This window comes from Equus przewalskii, chromosome 25, assembly GCF_037783145.1.
Source record: "Equus przewalskii isolate Varuska chromosome 25, EquPr2, whole genome shotgun sequence".
NCBI classification, from domain to species: domain Eukaryota; kingdom Metazoa; phylum Chordata; class Mammalia; order Perissodactyla; family Equidae; genus Equus; species Equus przewalskii.
Genome location: NC_091855.1, coordinates 21,022,793 through 21,043,501, shown reverse-complemented (window position 1 = coordinate 21,043,501; position 20,709 = coordinate 21,022,793). Strand labels below are relative to the sequence as shown.

General features: G+C 43.4%; 1 protein-coding gene across 1 annotated transcript in view; it reads right to left on the bottom strand.

Moving 5' to 3' along the window:
- Positions 1 to 20,709, bottom strand: part of IFT43 (intraflagellar transport 43) — a 77,527-nt gene that overhangs the window by 45,235 nt on the left and 11,583 nt on the right. Inside the window, exon 3 of the mRNA XM_008527101.2 lies at positions 3,192 to 3,256. Coding sequence (XP_008525323.1) covers positions 3,192 to 3,256 — 65 coding nt within the window. The remainder of the gene's footprint in view (positions 1 to 3,191; positions 3,257 to 20,709) is intronic.

Genomic DNA, 20,709 nt, shown 5'->3' with positions numbered 1-20,709 from the left:
TAAAGCAGGAGATGGGGGACACAGGGTGACGAGGGGTGACGAGGGGTGCCACTTTATATATGAGGCTGGGTGGAGCCTTGCAAGCCATGGTAAGGACTTTGGGTTCTACTGACTGGGGGGAATGCCACTAGAGGGTCCTGAGCAGACACGAGAAATATCTTGCCTATGTGGAAGTGACAGTGGCTGTAGCTGGGCACTGGCAGTGCAGACAACAGATTATTTCAACCGTAGACAGAACACGGTTTGCTGATAGACGGAACGTGAGTGGAGATAAAGAGCGGAGTCCAGGATGATTCCAAAGCTCATGGTCTGAGTAACGGGGAAGATGGAGCTGCCATTCACGGAGATCTAGGGGAGACTTTGGGAGCACAGGTAAGGGGATGGAGTCGAAGGAGTTGAAATTCAGAGGAGCAACTTGGACGTCTTAGAATTGAGTTGCACACTCAAGTGGAAATGTCATGTGGACAACTGGATGTTCAAGGGAAGGACTGGGCTGGAGATACAAATTTTGGAGTCTCAGGGTACAGGTGACAGCTCAACTCTTGAGACTGGGTTAGATCACACCAAGAGTGAGTGTTGACAGAGAAAAACGGAGGTTCGAGGATGACCCCTGGGCACCCCAACATTTAAAGGGGTCAGGACTAGGCCACAGACTGAGGAGGCAAGCAAGAGAATCTCTTGAAAAGTAACACATGAAAAGGAAAAGCATCTCTCTCCAAAAGGAAACTGATTTGATCTGGAAAAATCTTAACTATATTCATTGAAAAAAAACATTTGAGATATCCTTTTGTTCTCTAAGAAGCAGATATTGGGTTTGTCTTGTTTCCATATTTCAAAATAAATTCCAGACATTACAAGCACTAAAATCCCCCAATGACTTAGAAAAATGGGGCTCCTCTACAAGACTCTCGCTAGTATACGAGACCTACATTTCAAAGTCATCTTCTTGTTCCTGGTTAGCACTAGAAAGTAGTGTTATGTTCTCTAAAGAAGACAGTGTGGTACTTAAGGGCATATGAACAGACAGCAAGACCACTGGAACAGAATAACAAGTCCACAGTAGACTTGGGACAACGAAGATGTAGAATATGATAAAGGTAGCTTCTAAATTCACTAGGGAAAGATGGATACTTAAATAAACAGTGCTGGGACAACAGCCACTTAGAAAAAGATGCAACTAGATCCCTACCTCATACCACACACAAGAATTAATTCCACATGGATCAGAGATCTAAATTTTTAAAATGAAAGCATGTGGTTATATTCTAACAAAACTTGATCTATAAAAACAGGTAGGTGGCCTGTGGGCCATAGTTTGCTGAATATTAATACACAGAAACAAAGAAGGGTAAATTTTATATATGCATGCTTATTTTTTGTAAAAAGAAGTATAGGAAGGAGCAACCAGAAACTAATAGAGAGGTTACTTACAGGGATGGATGAGGATGAGGTGGAAGGGACAAGGATGGGAGCGAGACATCTATGAGAACACCTTTCTGTACCATTTTGATATGATAAAAAGTACACTATCACCTGTTCTTACCAAAAACCTTTAACTTGAATCTAATCACGAGGAATCAATCAGAGAAATCCAGGATGTGAGACAATCTACAAAACAACTGGCCTAATTCCTCAAAAAAGCCAATGTCTTGGGGCTGGCTTGGTGGCATAGTGGTTAAGTTCACATGCTCCGTTTCAGCAGTCCAGGGTTTGCAGGTTCAGATCCCAGGTGTGGACTTAGACACGGCTCATCAAGCCATCCTGTGGCGGTGTCCCACATACAAAATAGAGGAAGATTGGCACAGACGTTAGCTCAGTGACAATCTTCCTCATGAAAAAAAAAAGTTCAGTGTATTGGGTGGAGGTGGAGGGGGTAGTTGGAATTATCTTAGATCAAGAGACTAAAAGAGGGGCTGGCCCTGTGGCTGAGTGGTTAAGTCACGTGCTCCGCTTCGGCAGCCCAGGGTTTCACTGGTTCTGATCCTGGGCGCAGACATGGCACTGCTCATCAGGCCATGCTGAGGCAGCACCTCACATGCCACAACTAGAAGGACCCACAACTAAAATATACAACTATGTACTGGGGGGCTTTGGGGAGAAGAAGAAGAAGAAGGAAAAAAAAAGATTGGCAACAGATGTTAGATCAGGTGCCAAACTTTGAGAAAAAAAAAAAGAGACTACAAAAGACAGAATGACCAAACTCAACATGTGAACTCTGATTGGATCCTGAAGCTATAACAGACATTTTGGGGACAACTGGGGAAATTTAAATATAAACTATATCTTAAATATTATTAAATCATTATGAAATTTCTCAGAGGTGATAATGATACTGTGATTATCTGGAGAATGTCCGTAATCTTTAGAGATGCATGCTGAAGTATTTAGAGGTGAAATGTCATGACAACTGCAACTTGTTTTCAAATGATTTAGGGGGAACAAAACATGTCTGTGTGTGTGTGTGTGTGTGTGTGTGTACAGAGGGGGGCGAGGGAGGGAGGAGGAAGTGGGGAAAGAATTGGAAAAAAAATATTTTTATAGTGCTATTTTGAAGGCAACACTCCTGAAGAAAATCTGAATAAGAGTAAGGTCTATTCTTTGAGAAAAAGAAATATTTTTCCTGAGTATATCTTTAAGTAGTAAAACTGGATAGTTGGCAAATATCTTTTTTTGGTTTACCTTTCATTAAGATTTTGTGCAAGGGATTAAAGACGAAAATGATTTGTAAACCAGCAGTTACTAACAAGCAATACCACTTTGTTGAGAAGTTACATTAAGAAGCACATCGAATGCTACAATACTGATGAACTTCGAAAACATGCCAAGTAAAAGAAGCCAGTCATAAAGGACCACATCACGTATGATTCCGCTTATATGAAACATCCAAAATATGCATATCGTAGAGACAGAAAGCAGACTGGTGGCCGCCTAGGGCTGGGGAGGTTTATGGGGACATGGGAAGTGACTGCTAATGGGTATGGGGTTTCTTTGGGGGGGTGATAAAAATGTTCTAAAATTGCTTGTGGAGATGGTAGCACAACTCTGTGAATATACTACGAACAAGTGAATTGTACACTTTAAATGGTAAACTGTAAGGTATACGAATTATATCTCAATAAAGCTGTTATAAAAAATAAAAGAACACGGGAGGAAAGGGCCCGCCCCCACCCCCAGGAGCTGCTGGCACTCACTTCGACGCCTTCATGGAATCATCTGCCCAGCCTCCTTGCCGGCGGGGTGGTTTGGGAGGGGGAGCCTACAAGGAAAGAGGAGCCAAAATAACATGGTCACTCAAGCAAGCAGTGGCTGAGGTTAAGGTCACATACACCAACGTTTGACCTATCAAAACCTTTCAAAGAAAAATACAGTAACCTTTCTAATTTACTTTACTTTCTAATTAATCTTCCTAATTTCTATGAAAATCTGGGTGCTTTCACACCCTCCTGGTGGGTGTATAAATTGGAGAGATCTGGAGGGCAATTTGGCAACGCCTAATGAAAGCCTTTCAAATGCTCACCCATCTTGAGCCAGCAATTCTAATCCCAGGAATTTATCCCAAGGAAATAATCAGAGAGAAACATCATGTCGACTTTGAACAGTGGATAACCGGAATCAGCCAAAATGGACAGCAATAAGCAATTGAATAAATCATGGAATACACACATGAAAATACTACGCAACAATGAAAAGGTATGTTAAAAAAAGAATACTTAATGATATGAGTTCAATATATGCCAACTTTTTAAAACATGTTGCAAAATAGTAGGTAAATGCTTCTGATTTTGTGAAAAGATTATTAATACATAACATCTAGTGTTAATTAGTTACAAGTACACGAGTGAGAGGGGACTCCAGTGATAGAATTATGGATAATTCTTTTTTCCTTTTTTATGCTGTTGTGTGTTTTCCAATTTTATTTTTTGTAATCAACTTATATTACTTCTATAAACAGAAGAGCAATAAAATAAAGATATGAGAGAGGCTTGCTTAAAAGACACAGACTAACTCGGTGGGTTAGAAATCTACTCAAATCATCTGGGCAGGAAGCAGTCACCTGCAGTGGAGACATTCAGAAGCCCAAGTACGGGAATTCTTGGCTAGCATATCTCAGCTAAAAACATCAAGAGAATATCAACCAATCCACTGAATCACTCCAGCTGGGTAAAACAACAAAATGTATTTCCTGTTGTGAATTACCCAGTATTCACGTAGGACCGCTTTTTGAAAGACCAATTTTCTTTTTCAAGAACTGCAGAACATTATAATAGTTGTTCTCAGTCTAAGGAGGTACTTTGATAAATGGACTAAAACAGGGGTTGGCAAACTTTTTCTCTAAAGGTATAGGTGATAAATATTTTCAATTTTGTGGGCCATACGGTCTCTGTTATAACTGCTCGACTCTGATACTGTAGGGCAATAAACAGCCACAGACAACAAGTAAACAAATGGATGTAGCTGTGTGCCAATAGAACTTCACACAGACAAAAAGGGGACCAAATTCTGGCAGGAAGGAGGTGGTTTACTAAGCCCTGGACTAAAATGTGTCATCGCATCATCCTTTAAATCTATCGCTTAAAGCCTAACTGGTAACTTTTCGAGAAAACACTCCCTCGACATGCCAAAATACCTTTATACTTTTGATATTTTAATTTTAAACCAAGGTATGTTTTCTCTCCTGCTTCTCTAGTAGTATCCCAGCCTGCCAAGGACATGCTCCATCTAGATACCAGGCCTTCCTGCCAGGGGAGCCAGAACCGGCTGGAAATGACTGAGAAGAAGCCAAGTCCTGGAGTGCCTGTATCCAACTCAGCTCCTGGGAAATGTAAGCAGCACTTTAGAGGAAAGAAGAGTGCCTGTAACCAACTCAGCTCCTGGGAAATGTAAGCAGCACTTTAGAGGAAAGAAACTTGAGCGTTCTACGCTACAGGCAGGTAATGGAGCTATTCAGGGGCTCTGTGTATCTCAGTTCAAACAACAAAAATATAGAAGTGGAAAGCAAGCTACTGTCTGCCTCTATCGGGAGGAAATCCAAAGATGATGTACAAAGAGATCCCCACCATCGCTTCCCAGTCCACACATCCTTTTTTGGTGCACCTGCCACCCCACATTGGCCCATGCCCAGGCTGGAACAGGGAGCCTTATATCCAAGACCCCTCTTCCCTTAGACACAGCTGATTGAACCAGGGCACGCCAGTCTGACCCAAATGAATTCTCTGTCCCAGGAATCTAGAACTGAAGCTCAGAGGTTAAGCTGTTCAGACAGCACTGAGCATTGGAACTCGAAAGACCAGCTGGAATCAGAATAACCAAGACTAGCACAAGCCGAAATTGTGTATAAGCAGAAACCAAGAACCTTGTTTTGTTGAGTTCTTACCATGTGTAAGGTACTGTGTTGGGGAGACTTCAAATGTTAAAGAGAACTGAAGTGAAACATACTGGGCCCTCGAGGATGTTCTAAGCCAATCTGGCCCGCAGCTATCTTCCCTGTGCTTTTACGGATAACATCCCAGGTTTCTTCACCCAAGGGTAGGACCATCTTGTGGTAATGTACCTTCCTGAATTTGGAGGTCACAGACCTGTAGCCACATGTTTTGTTTGGCCAGACAGTGGGTTTTTGTTTGTTTGTTTTTGTTTTGAAATTTAAGCTACCACTCAAAAAATTGGCAGCTTTCCACACAAAACATCAGTTGCCAGCTTCTCCTGAAAAACTGAAAGATCTAGTAATGCTGGGGCTGAGTAACAGCTGCCCCTTGCAGGCAGGACATACGCATTCCATTATGCCACAGTCCCCACCCTCCCTTTTTGTCTCTTTCTGCTCAAGTCAAGTGCCAGCTGCCATCTATTACTATGCACTTGTGCTGTTCTTTCGCTTCTGGTCAGAACTCTCTCTCAGTTCTCACGTCTACTGGAAGTGAGGAAATAAAAGCTATGTCAGGTGCTTTAAGAAAAATGGGAAAGAGCATATTTCTTGGTTGGAAGGTGATCTTTTCTTACAACTCAGTGTGCAAACTGAAAGAGTGCCTGTGTCTTACCCCTAGTCCCGCTTCCCTCACCGAGGCTACCCGCCTGGCCCCTGTAGGCACCTGGGTGTGGGGTCCCTGAACTAGACTCAAGGCTGGGCTCCTCTGCTTTCCTCTCTTTGCTCTGGATGTTGGGAAGTACAGAATGAACCAAGCAAATCCATGGTGCCATGAAGTCAGGAGGGCCCGAGTCTATACGGCGCTTTCCCATGGCTGTAAGATGCTAAGAGCCCACAAGAAGAAAGGAAGGAACCTGGGTGGCACCAGCAACGTTCCTCAACCTGTGTCTTCTGATACCACGTCTGCTGTCTACCATGGGGTGTGGGTTACAATGGTGACAGGAGGAGCAGAGACTGAACGAGAAGGGGATTGTGGGAGATTAGGCAGCATGGAAAAGCAGCATAAGCGACATCAACTTAAGTTAAAATGCCCTCCTTTAAGTAACTGCTAAACTGTTGAGGGATTAAATTAGTGCCCAGATGGTAAGTGCCTAGAGCAGTGCCTGGCACATAATAAGTACCATAACTTTACTGTCCTCATCATCGTCATCATCCCTACTGTCAATACACGAAAGGTTAGATCACAGTAAATATGATATTAAAATATACTACCATTTGGAAAAAAGAAAAAGAAAAAAAAAAGATTCCTTTGAGCCTGGCCTGAGCTGTCACTTTGATTACTAGTGGACATCACATGGTTAATGAAGATCCCAAAGATCCTAAAAAGCAAAATGATCTGTTTTCCCTTCTTTAACCACCTACCCCAGGAAGCTGTGGCTATTGGGGGATGACTGAAAATCCTTTCTGCCTAGAGGTAACACAAAGACGTGTTTCTCTCATGTTCTTCCCATTAGGAAATGGTACCACCTGCTAAATAGGACGGGGGCTTCAAAACAAAAAGGTCACCACAGAAGAGTCACTCCTCCACAGCCAAGAGAATTTAACAACTAATCCCCAAATCAAAGGTTTTTGGCACTCGTGACTGAAGACTTCAGGTGCTGACACAATGTTGTAAAACTGTGTAAGCTACTTTTCGTTGAGATCTCCCAGGAGAGGAAGAGTTACAAAGAAATCCTCTCTGCGAAATGGGGCAGAGGCTGAAGCGGTCCCCCAGCTCCCCACTGGAAGTCTTGGTCAACCTCAGTAGAGAGCACTGAGGCTGATGGGAGCCGGGAGGGGCAGGCAGAACTTAACTCTCCTCAAAGTAGGGCTTGGGCATCTAGTGGGAGATGTCCCCTTCCTGATGGGGAATCCTTATGTTCATGATTTGGTACTCTGAGTCCAAGGATAAGAAATTTTTTTTGTAGATGTTCCCTACTTTGAGTCTTGTCATGGCCACACACAAATACCCTGTCTGGATGAGAGAGACTTAATTAACCACTATTACCAAGTTATAAAGTCTCCTCCCCGCAGTTCAACTCTGTTCCCCATGTGGGGAATGGGACACTGTCCTGTGTGCACTGGTTGAGATGGAAAAAGCAGATGTCACCTCTGTCCTCCAATGTTACACCGTTCAATGAGGCTGAGAAGAGGCAGAATTCAGGGTGTATCAGGTCTCCATGAAATCTATGTGATTGGACGTCAGGCTTTATCTGAAACCTAAGAGGCCACGTTGGAGGTGGGAGGTAGGCATCAAGGATGGAGGTACTGAGAGTCGTTCCAGGGAGAGGCTGCATCCAGGGCCCAAGGGTGAAGCTGAGGAGGAATCCCTCAGCCAAAGGGCAGTTCCACTAAATTTTGCAGTTTTCTTGTCACCTTTGGTGGTTTTTATTGGGCCACTTTCTCTTTGGGTAACATTAAAACAGGGCTCTGACAAGCAAGCATAAGCTTGCAGTACATGACTGAAGGCTAAACAGAATTGTACCAACCAATTTGGGGAGTGCTGAGGACAGAAGAGGTCAAGGAAGCTTTATGGGAAAAGTGGGCTTGCCCTAGATTGGAAAGGTAAGCAGAGACGAAAAGGAAAAGCATTCCAGCAGCAACCAGACCCCAGGTGTAGTGATACCAGGATAGCATATAACACTCGGGCTGCAGCAAATGCGGTTAGATGACATCACATTGGTAGGAGTCCCTGAGAAAACTGTTCGGGGGTCTGAGACCGTGAGCATCTATTACTTTACAGTGCAGGCCAGAAGTGGAAGCTGATGCAATTTGATCATAATGCAGTAGTTTAAAATTAGGTGCAAATGATCTGTTTGAAATGTAAGCAGATGACTAGCTTTTAGCAATATAATTTAAAAGGTCTGGCAGGTTCTTTTGCATGGACAGTCCAATCCCTGAATGCTTGGCTGCTCTCCTAAGAAATACAATGACACCTAGACACCTAGGAGCCCTGTTTCAAAAAGAGCCCACGGCTCTCTCCCCAGGGTGACCTGAAACCCAGGACACACTCGTAGGCCAAGAAACCACTGTTGCTCCTTTTAGGACCAGCTGCCAGAACTCTGTGCTTCCCCTTCCCTACCGTGACAGATCAGACGCTGGGGGCCTTTCGGGGGCCAAATGCCCTCCCTGGCTCGACTGTCAGAGCTCCCATCCGCACCTGGAGTGGTGAGAAGTTACAACCCTTTAGTTATGGATCCTTCCATTTGGGCCAGGGGTCCTTCCTCTTCTGCTCATCAGGTTTGGGCAGGACAAGAGGAGACACAAACATGTAATTTATTTTCTCTCAAATCTTATGTGTCTGAGTTCCCTGTGTAACGGCCCAAGCAGTGAAAGGAAAACGAATTTACTCTTGTTCCATCCTTGAAACTAGAAATGTCATCTTTAAGACGGTCATGGCATTTTTTTCTTGGAGCCCACCAACTCCAGGATCCCTCTTGACCAAGCACTTAGGAAAACACTACAATCTGTGTGAGTTATGACTTTGGAAGAAATCTGTGTGCTATCCCTCTGTTAGGGAGGAGGGGGGAAAAAAGCCTGGATGGGTGAGAGAGACTACAGCACAAATGATCTTCAAAGCCAGAAAGAAGAGAAGACCTGATCCCAGAATTCATAAGTCTTGGTTTATTCTTTAAATTGCCCTGCTTCTGAAATTTAGAGGCACGGCCCCAAGACATCTGCTGGGAAAACGATTTCCAATTTTGGCAGATTTACTGCCAGGTAACATTACCCAAACTTGTTTTAAAAAAAGAAAGAGTCTTAAAATGTGCAACACCAGGAAGGACAGAAATAGGAACGGGTGACGGTAGCCCTCAGGCAGTGCATCCCTCGTGTTCTCTCTTGAAAGCCGGAGTCACGTCTCCGAGTGTGGGAAATGAGCACAGCCCGAGGGGCTGCCGCCTGACGGACGGAGGGGGCAGGACCCTGCATAGCTCCTGAAGAGAAGCAAAAATGTGCTCTCTCCAAAAATAAACAGGGGCAGGAATGACTGCGAGTAAAGAGTTGGGGGCACGTGACTGGTGGCTGCGGTCCTGAAATACCAACTTTCCACAAAAAAAGAGCCTGTGATAGGCAGAGAGCGGGAAATTCAGGAAACGGCCTCTTTATATGGTCTCATCCGAATGGGCCAAGATTCAACGGAGTGGAATTACCAAGTCAGAGGGAGCCTTTAGGGCCAGACTTGTTTCTGATCTTTATATGGTTCCCCCAGATTCTTAAGATGCCGAAATAGAAAAGATGTTGTAGTGCCAAAAAAGGAGCCTTTTGAGTTTAGAAACTTCTCACACACTCTTAAAAGTCCTGGAGAAACCCCACAGTATGAATCATCCCCAAATCCAAACTGCCACCTGTTTCAAAAAGCCAGTCCAAACGCACACATAAATTCACAATAGAAAAGACATTTAGTTAAGATCCAGTGCACACTTCACTCCTACCCATCTTCCAGCTGCCAGGAGCAATACAGCCCCCATGTTCAAACCTTGATTATTGCCTAAAAACAAATTTCCCTTCCTTTCTCCAGCAACTTGAATGAAGATCTAAGAAAGGTGCTCTTATCTGCTTGATGAGAGAGAAGACTAACACTTATTAAAATGTGCATACACTGCAGCGGCAGGCACTCATTCCTCAAATCTGTCTGCCACGCATAGTTACATCTTTGCCAGTTTCTTCCTCCTGCCTCAACCCTGTGTCTGACAACTAATTCATTATAGACCTGAGTTTTCCACTTGTGGATTTAAAGTCATAGAAGGTAACGGACCATTCAGGCTAATAACTGAACCCCTGTGAGTAAACATAGCTCTTTCAAGCTGAAACGGACACATCAAAACGCAAATTCTATTTTAAGTAAAAGAAAGAAACATGATCATCAATAGATGCTAAAGCCATTAGGTGAAAGATTGATTGATGGGAACTTGGGCATTCTCTGGGAGCCAAAGAATCACCCCATACATTACATACCACTTGCAAGGGAGACGGCGTTCCTTAACACACGAGATGTCTATCACCACCATAACTCCGTGATCAAACTTGGCAGCATGAGCAGTGGGACGTGATGTGCTGCCACTTGGAGCACACAGCACCACCCAGGAAAAATTCCTGCCTCAAACGTTCACTCAGAATCTAATGAAGCCTTCCTATCTGATTCCAGTTTTAGAAATCAAGTGAGAGAGGACTAAGTTCAATGACACTAGGAAGAAAGATTCAGACAAAGCCAGAGTGAGGGAAACTCTCAAGAACCACTGGCCCAATCTCTTCAAAAACTCAACAGTATTAAGAAGCTGTGTGTGTTGGGAGTGGGGAGCAGGGGAGCAGACTATCCTAAATTAGAAGAGACTTAAGAGAGAAAAACTTAATGGAGTGGTTCTCCATCAGATCCTAATTTGAAAAAAACAGCAACAAAAGACATTTGGAAATAACTGGGGAAAATGAGTATGTACTGGGTAACAGATGATATTAGAGAATTTTTAATACTGTTAGGTGTGAATTGTGGATTTCTAGGAAAATATCCCCATTTTTCAGAGAGATATGCTGAAGTATTTAACATGTCATGATGTTTGCTTCGAGATAATTCAGCAAAAAATTATGAAACACAAATATATTTTAAAATATTTTATAAATTACCATTTAAGCAAATACAGCAAAATGTTGACAACAGTTGAATTCAGGAGGTGGGTGTTTGTGTTCATTGTACTATTGTGTCTACTTTTCTGGATCCTTCAAATTTTAATGAAAAGTTAGAACAAAAAGGAAAGAAACTAGATGCATGAAGTTTAGGTTAACAAAACAGAAAAAAGGTAGGGTGGTGGGGGGGAGGGCACCAATATGAGGGCTGTTCATGGACTTATCTGCTCCACGAAGGACGAGGCCAAACAGGAACGAAGACATTCTCCACTCCCTGGCTGGGAATTCCTAACACCAACACCCTGAGGAACAGAAAACAACTCTACACCCCAAACGTCAGGCCTTGATATCCCTGCCAGAGCTAGAAGTGATGGAAGAATGAGCTTCTAAAGAAAAGTGCCTCCTCGTGCCCCACTGCCCCAATCTCCTATGGACTGTATTTCAATTGTGTCTATATGTATACATGAGATCTGGGTAAGAAAAAAAATGTAAAGTGGAAAGAACACTAGACTGGAAACCAAGTAATCTGAGTTCTAGTCCTGACTCTACCACAAATTATTTCCATGACCCTGGGTTTTAATTCATGGTAGAGGAGATTCATCCCAGGTCTACAATTTTGTGATCTGATGAGTCAATGAGTTGTAGTATTTTCAATTCAGGGAGAGGGTACCTAGGGAAACAGATGTAAATGATGACATGGGACATCTGTCATCAATTTGAGCTGGTGTGTAGGAGATGGAGACAAAAAAAGAGAGAAGACAAAGCTACAGAGAGAAATGGGAATATGTAAGCATAAAGACACGATCAGTAGTGAATAAGCCAATCTAAGCAATGAGAGAGAATAAAGCGACTAATTCGTAGCTAATAATAATAACAGCAGCCAACATCTATTGAGGGTTTACCATACGCCAAAGCTTTAGGAAGATTACTCTGCAGAATCCTCGTGACCCAATGAAGTGGACACCACTACATACCAAGTTTACTGATGAGAAAACTGAGGCTTGGAGATTAACTTGCCTAAAATCATCCTATTTGTAAGTAATGGAGCAAGGCTCCAAATCCAAGTCTCTCTGACACCACAGCTTTGCCCTGAAGTAGATGAAACCTGGCTTCCTAGACACTAGGTGCATCTCAGCTGGAACAGACTTGAAGGGACAGAGCAGCTACAGAAAAGAACCTGTCTGGGCTGAACCAAAGTACTCAAAAATAAGAGAGACTAGATCGATGCCATCTGGTCTGATATTAAGGATAAGACCTGGGAAAACCAGAAAGAAAGGAGCATCTCATTCATTTATTTTCTGGGCACAGAGTAAGCTGTAGCTATTGACGGTATCAACATGTCCAGTAAGAGAGAAGGACCAGAAAGTAGCGTGGTCTAACCCTGAAGTCTTCAGTAAGGCAGCCGAGGGAAGGGTTAAGGGTAAAGTCAGGATTAAAAAGTGATGCCAAAAATAAACGACAACAGCTTGAGCACTGTGCCAAACTGTGTTAGGCTGAATTCAATATAAATCTTTGTAGCTGGAAAGTAGCTGTGTCTTCACTGCATGTCACGAGATATTCTCCTCATACCAACAGTGGAGTAGCTTCGAAGAATGAGTGACTATTTGGAGGGAAAAGTGAGTTTTCCAAAAAGAAGTAAAGGGGAAAAGCTATAGTTTCAAAGGGGAAGGGCAGGAGATAGGCTGGAAGGAGGGAAGTCCTGGGTTCAAGTTCTAGAATCATCACTTCCTAGCTGTGTAGCCTTGGGCTAGTCACATCTTCACTAAGCGTCCTTTACATTGTGTGTAAAAGGAGAATGGTCATGAGTCCCTTGTAGGTCTCTGTAAACACTGGAGACAATCTCTGGCACAGAGCAGACACTAAATAAATGGTGGTGATAGTGGCTCTTATATTATTTATCAGAAATAATAATGGTAATAAAATACAGACTTTGGAGGAGAAACCTTTAATGCCTAAGGTTGAGACGACGGGAAGTTTTGGGGAGGCAAATATTGTAGGACCTTTTATGTGGGGCTGCCCTGCAACAAGTTTCATTCCAGGGATCCAACTCGTACCTATTCCAGCCTCCCTGAAGAGACAGAAATCCTTTAAAGTTGCCTGAACCAAGAGAAAACCACAGCTCCACTGCTGACTGAGAAATAAAGGTGATGCTCAGGACAGCCAGAGTGTCTGCCAGTTACTCTGGTGGTGTCCCACTTAGCCAAATGTTTGCACATGTCCTATAATAAAAGATCCACGTCCCATATCTCAGTACAGAGTCATCAAACTGCCCATTTCAAATGACTCATGGGATGGCACTGCCAGCAGTCTGTTGAAAAGCCTGATCCAAAGAGAACAGATTTCAGTCCTGGAAATCATTCTTTAAATTCATCCTGGATTTTCCTCCCTTGGATGGCATCCTCAATCTCAATGACATTCCCTTGGGTCATCCTAAATCAGTTCTCCCCTCTTCACGGGTCTATACCTTCCAAATACTTAGAAAGAAATGCCCTGTTCCCCCTATACTTTTTGCAGTTCAGCCAAAATAAACATTCTTTTCAACTTTCATCATAAATCAAAACCTATACGTTTTTGTCATTCTCTTAACTCCTTTTAGTTGGTTAAAATCCATCTGGCATGTGTCTAACCAGAAATATGCACAAAGCTGAGGGTGTAAATTCCCAGCACAGCAAGAAGCCACCCCTCCTGGCACCTGTGACTTTGTGTAAGCACCGTCTAGACTTGCTACCTCAACCAAATCCAGAGTGGAATGACTTGGAGGAAGTGGAGAGCAGAGGAGCAAGCTGCAACCTCGAGGCTTTAAGAAACCTGATCTCTCACAAGCGTCCTCAAGGGTGATGATGGAAAAGAAGTGGAGGGAGCTTGAAAGAAGCATTAAACCACAGGCTGGTGGCCTGCATCACGTGAGATGTGGAGAGGAACGCCCGCTCCGTTCCCTACTCTGTTCACTGTCGGGAGACCAGGGATATCAGGGGCCTCACACCCAGTTCTTCTCTATCCTGCCCTGGTTGTCGGAGCAAGAGAAGACACTCTAAGCACAGAGCACGGTCATGGATGGCAAACTTGCACACACTTTACCCCCTAATAACATTTCAAGGGACCCCAGTAGTCCTAAAAAATTTTTTAAACGTCTATAACTGTGTTTCTCAAACTTCTAGATTTCACAGACTGTCAGTATTTCTAGAAATAAATTTTGTTTGTGGGGGGTGGGATGTGGCTAGCAGTACAGAGTTAACAGTTTTTAATTTTGTTAAGAATATTTTTTTAAAAACCACCATTTTGCAGGCCGGCCTAGTGGCGTGGTGGTTAAGTTTGCATGTTTTGCTTCAGCGGCCCGGGGTTCACGGGTTCAGATCCTGGGTGTGGACCTACAAACCGCTCATCAAGCCATGCTGTGGTGGTGACCCACAAACAAAATAGAGGAAGACTGGCACAGGTATTAGCTCAGAGACAATCTTCCTCAAGCAAAAAGAGAAAGATTGATAACAGATGTCAGCTCAGGGCCAATCTTCCTCATCAAAAAAAAACCCCCACCATTTCCTCTCATCATCATTTCATTAAAGAAGGGAACTTTTCAATCTCCCCAAATGAGCAAGGGCATAAACCACGATAAAGAATGATCCTTTAAATTGAATAAATTTAGTTTGCGAAAAACTTACTACATTGTTCTTGGTTTTCTCATTTTAGTAGAAACTTCCTCACAGACCAATGTTAAAACATGCTATGCTCTATCTCTTTTCCAGCTTATCAGTCCAAGTCCAAGGTGGATTTCTTAGGCTCTCACCCCACCCTTTCTCAAACAAGAAAGGCTGAAGGCCAGCCACTCCACTGCTCCCAGGTGACAATGCCCTGACATAAAAGGCATGACCTGGGTACAGTCGCTTGGTCCATAAATTTTGCTCCTCAGTTTAAAGTCGTCTGGGAAGACCTCTTGCTCGTGAAAGAGCACACTGCCAACCTCGCCAGCTCTGGGGCCTTTCTAAATTAACTTTGCAGAGTGCTCAGCACAGTGTCTGCATGGATGAGCACTTACCTCCTGCTGAGTGTATCCCAGGTCTCCGGGCTGCTTTCATACCCCAGTTTCTGTGCATCACTTCCAAGTGTACCACTGATGCCAGAACGTTTTCTAGCTCAACAGCTAATGTACCTGAATGCCCCTGTCAGTTACCCTAAGAGACAATTGATAAAATCTGTTTCTGCAAAAACCACTTTCACTCTTTTCCTGCCAACAGCACCACTTGGAAAAAACTGCAGTGGACTCTGCAATAATCCAAAAGCAACTGGCAGGTTCTGGATCCAGTAATGGGAGAGCAGTTGGCATTCAACTAACCTTCACACAGATCTGGACAAAATACAAAAAACAACTATTTGAAGGCACTGGAGGGCAAACAAAAGCAGGCAGAAACTGGAGGGGATTTGACCCTTGAAAGAAAAGAAATGCCCTGGGTAAAAACCCGTGTTTGAATGGATTTTCCCCTTGAGTGCACTCTCCAGTCTGGGCAGAAACTGAGCAGCTAGGATTCAAGCAGAAAGCTGCAGCTATTGGCTTGGGGGACAAATTTGGGGACTGCCAGAGTCACTGAAAATAGAGAGAGAGAAATTCTGGAAAAGAGGGAGCCCCAAATCTGCATTTAAACTCCTTCAAATTCCTTCAGTCAATACCTGAATTGCACCAAGAAACCCAGTGAAAAACAACAGGTGAAGAGCTAAAAAAAAAAAAGCTGAGTGCATCTCATTAACTGCAGGGGAGACAGACACTGAAGTTGGAGTTCTACCAAGTTAGAGGTGCCTGGTATACACCTTGGAGCTTCCACTAAATCCCAGAGTAAAGACCACATCCCCGGACTATGGAATTTGCACTAGGACTGGAGGTAAAACCAAAATAGACCTGACTTAACAAAGCCTAAAACCAGATCTTCATAAATCCAAGGTGACCTGCAAATAATTAAACTGCCTGCTAAAACAAAAATCAACACTTTTCAGAGGAAGGTAACATAATCCAGAGTTTCTACAATGTCCTGCGTACAGACAAAAATTACTGGACATGTAAAGAAACACAAAAATGTGACCACAGTCAAAATGTAAAACACAGGGCCAACCCCATGGCCGAGTGGTTAAGTTCACGCATTCCACTTCAGCAGCCTAAGGTTCACCAGTTCAGATCCTGGGCGTGGACCTATGCACCACTCATCAGGCCATGCTGAGGTGGCATCCTACACAAAAAAACTAGAATGACCTACAACTAGGATATACAACTATGTACTGGGGCTCTGGGGAGGGAAAAAAGAAAAGAGGAAGATTAGCAACAGATGTTAGCTCTGGGCCAATCTTCCTCACCAAAATTTTTTTTAAAAAAAGAAAAGAAAAAACAATAAAAACAGGCTGGCCCCGTGGTTGAGTGGTTAAAGTTCCGCATGCTCTGCTTTGGTGGCCCAGGTTTGCAGTTTCGGATCCCAGGTGCGGACCAACTCCACTCATCAGCCATGCTGTGGAGGCATCCCACATACAAAATACAGTAACACTGGCACAGATGTTAGCTCAGGGCTAATGTTCCACAAGCAAAAAAAAAGAGGAAGATTGGCAATGGATGTTAGCTCAGGGCAAATCTTCCTCACCAAAAAGAAAAAGAAAGAAAGAAAAAAAAGAAAAAAAAACTGACCCCAAGATAACCCAGATACTGGAATTAACTGACAAAGGTTTCAAAGCAGCTATAAATATGTTCAAGGACTTAAAAGAAAAGATGGTCATAATGAATGCACAAATGGGGAATCTAATAGAAATGGAAGCTGTGCCCAAAAAAAGGAGGGGGGGGGAACAAATGGAAATTTAGAACTTAAAAGTTCAATATCTCAAATAAGAAGTTCAGTTTGAAGACACCAGAAGAAGTAATCAGTGAACCTGAGGACAGATCAACGGAAAAGATCCAATTTGAAGACCAAAAAGACGAAAGATAGGAAAAAATTAACAATGCTTCAGGGACAAAAAACACAGGACAAACCTATGGGACAATATCAAGCAGTTTAACATATGTGCAATGGGAGTCCCAGGAACAAGGAGACGAGAAATGAGGCAGAAAAAGTATTTGAAGAACTAATAGCCTAAAATGCCCCAAATTTGGTGAAAAATATTGAGTTCCTGATCTAAGAAACCTCAGCAAATCCCAAGCAGAGTCAAGACAAAGAAAACTATAGTTAGGCACGTCATGACCAAACTGCTGAAAACCAAAAAAAGATAAAAAGGAAATCTTTAAAGCAACGAGAGAGAGGGGGACAGACTTACATACAGGAGAACAATCACGAGGACAAAAGGATGACAATCCTTAACGTGCTGAAAGAAAAGCATTCTCAATCCAGAATTCTCAATCCAGAATTCCACATCAAGAGAAAATATCCTTCAAAAGTGAGGGTGAAATAAATATTTTCAGATCAAGCCAATACCGAAGTTGCTCTGGCAAACCTGTACTACAAGAAATGCTACGGGAAGTTCTTCAGGCTAAAGAGAAATGACACCACATGGAAACCTGGCTCTCCAGGAAGAAATGAGGAACAAGAGAAACGGTAAATACGCGGGTGAATATAAAAGACTGACCTTTTTTCTCTTAATTTCTCTAAATGATAACTGGTTAACATGAAATGACAAACGGTATGGTGGGGTTTATGACAGGTAGTTTTAAAGCATAAGATATCACTAGCACAAAGAAAGGGAGGGGACAAATGGACTTCTGCGACAAGGGTCTCACATTTTAATGAAGTGCTATAATATTAACTCTCCGTGGCCAGTGATAAGGTAAGGATGCATATTCTAATCCTTAGAGGAACCACCAAAAAAACAGTATTAAAAAAACTAGACCTGAAAAAGCCAATGCAGGGAGTAAAATGGAATATAAAAGCAATCGGCTAAACACAGTGACATAATTCTCTACTATGCTGGGTAAAGACATGTGACCAGAAATGTTTCAGTCTGTCACCAATGACATTCAACATCAGTCAGTACCCTTTTCCTGTAAAGTATCATTATTAAAAGAATATTTTACTATCATTCTGTTCCTTCTCAGTAATTACTGACACGCTGCGTAGTAAGAAATCTAGCCTTGCTAATGACTTCAGTGAGGCTTTCCGATCACAATCTTATGGTTCCGTGCAGATGAGACGTTCTCTGTTCACAGCACCCTCTCTCCACCTCCTCGCTCCTCCTAAACCCCGGCTTCCCCCTGTGGACGTCATTTCTCTTACAGCTCTTTCAAGCAGAGCCTGCTCGTTCTGTAAAACCCCACAGACCAGGGTCCCAAGATACCACTCCTGTCTTACTCCCCCAAGTTCCTCCAGACCCTTCCAAACTATTATGGAACACTTCTTGTGACTCAGAATGTGCGCCTACATCCTCTCTCCTTCCTTCTTCATCCCTGTCACTAACCACTGCCTAAGCACACGTTCATCAAAAATTTGGGCATTTCCGCTCCACAACTAGCCTCATCATTCTAAGTGAGTCAGGGTTCACAGGAACGAGCCATCTAACGCTTAGCTGCATAGTTCCCTGACCCTTGCAATGCCCATGGCCTTGCTACTTTTTCAGTCATTAGAACCCAGAACTGCTCCATCTCTGACATACCTAGTCCTCTTCTTCTCTGAGAACTTTCTTCTTGGTTTCACTTCCTCCCTATCAACCCAGCTCCCTTCCAAGGTCCATCACATGATGCCTCATTCCCTTGTCTTTTTACATTTCCCCCAGAACTCCTCAAAACCTGGATTGAGCCAACCATACACCTTTGTTTTGTCAGTACCCAGCCTGCTGAGGGATGCTGGAGAAAACGGCAACCTTGTAAATGAAGGCTTGACCAGCTCGCGTTCTGCCTTCTCTCAGCTGGGTCCCACCTCGTCTCCCTGCCTCCACTCTCCCCTTCCTCCAGCCTGTGCTCCACACCTGCGTTGGCCCCCAGGAGCTAGGGAGAGTCCTAACAGGGAGGGGAAGCCAGGTCTCCGTCAGGAGGCACTTCTGTGTAGGCCTTTCTGGCACACTGCCTACCAAGAACTCTGAAGAAAGGCGTCTGAACATCCAAGGCTCTAGCAGCTTGGCTGCAATTTCTTTTCTCACTATAAATAAGTATTTACTTTCCTATCTCATTTTGAATTCATTTTAAATTATTTTTCCTAAGGACAGCCTCTAAATTTTATGTTTCAGGACCCACAAAGCCCGGATTCATCCCTGACCAATGATTGCCAGACTGCTCTTTCTACAATGCAAATCTAATCACACCTCTTCTCTGCTTAAAACCCTCACAAGCTGGCCCCTGGAGACTATGAAGGGTCTGTGCCCCCAGGAATCAGAAGTTCTTCCTCCAGGGTCTTCTTACAGATCCCAGAATCTATGCTCATGATTCCCACATCTGTTAGCACTAGTTTTCAACTTTCTCTCTTAAGCTCCAGACCAATTTTCAACTGAAAACTTGACAGACCTCTTTGAAAAGAAGGAAACTCAAATTCAACTTGCCCCAAACTTGAAATAATTCTCTCTTCTTGCTCCCCCACTGCTGAGACTCTTAAATTCTCAGTCTCAAAAATATTTTCTATTCAGTCTTTTTAGCTACACATGGGGTCATCTCCAGACTCTCCTTCCCTCCCACTTCCACAGCCCATCTGTTACCACATCCTATCCATCTCCCCTTAAAAATGTCTCTGGGCTTTAGTTTATTGTTTCCTAAAGTAAGGTACATGTGCCACTGGTGCGGGCAAGATGACTGGAGGTGGTACAGGGACATTCCTTTTTAAAAATAACCATTCATGTATTTCACTGTGTATTAGGAAAAATACAACTATCACAAACTAAGTTCACTGACAGTTTCTTTTTAAAAATAAACGTATTTTAAGTATAAAGGGGGAGCTGATCTAAAGAAAAATGTTAATAATAATGCGAGTGGTATGTGTTTACCCCAAACTGTAAAAACGGTCTTGGAACGCCTGAAGTTTGGGAATACTGCCTGGCTCATGCCTCGTCATCTCTCCGGAGGACGGCTCCAACCGCCTCCTACCGGTCTCCCTGCCAACAAGCCCTCCCGCTCTAGGCCATCCTCCATGTAGCTGCCAGACTCACCTTCCCAGAAAACAAAGCCAGCGATGTCACTCCCTGCTGTAAAATCTTTCTGCGCTCCCTACAACATACAAAATAAACCCAAATTCCTCCCCTTGGAACACAAGGCCTATGTTCCCAATGCACTAAATTGTTCAGCAGGCCCCAAAAACACCAGGCCCTGGACCACGGCATGCCTTCAAACAGACTTTTCCAGCTCCCTTTCCCTCTCACAGCAAATCCTACTCATTCATTTCAACCCGCCCAAGGGGCACCTCCCTGAGAAAGCCTTCTCTAAGTCCCAGGCAGGGTTAGTTGCTCCTTCTGCATTCCGTCTCTACTACTACTTAAGTATTACAATTTTTTGGCTAAGTGTGTGGTTCTCCAACTAGAATATGAAGTCATCTTATTCATTTTTGCACTGGACAGTGTATATTAAATGTAGGATAAATAGGTGAATACTACTTATAAATACGTCAATAAAAATATATAAGAGAGGTCGGCCTGGTGGTGTAGTGGTTAAGTTTGCGTGTTCTGCTTCAGTGGCCCGGGGTTTGCAGGTTCAGATCCTGGGTGTGGACCTACATACTGCTCATCAAGCCATGCTGGGGCGGTATCCCACATACAAA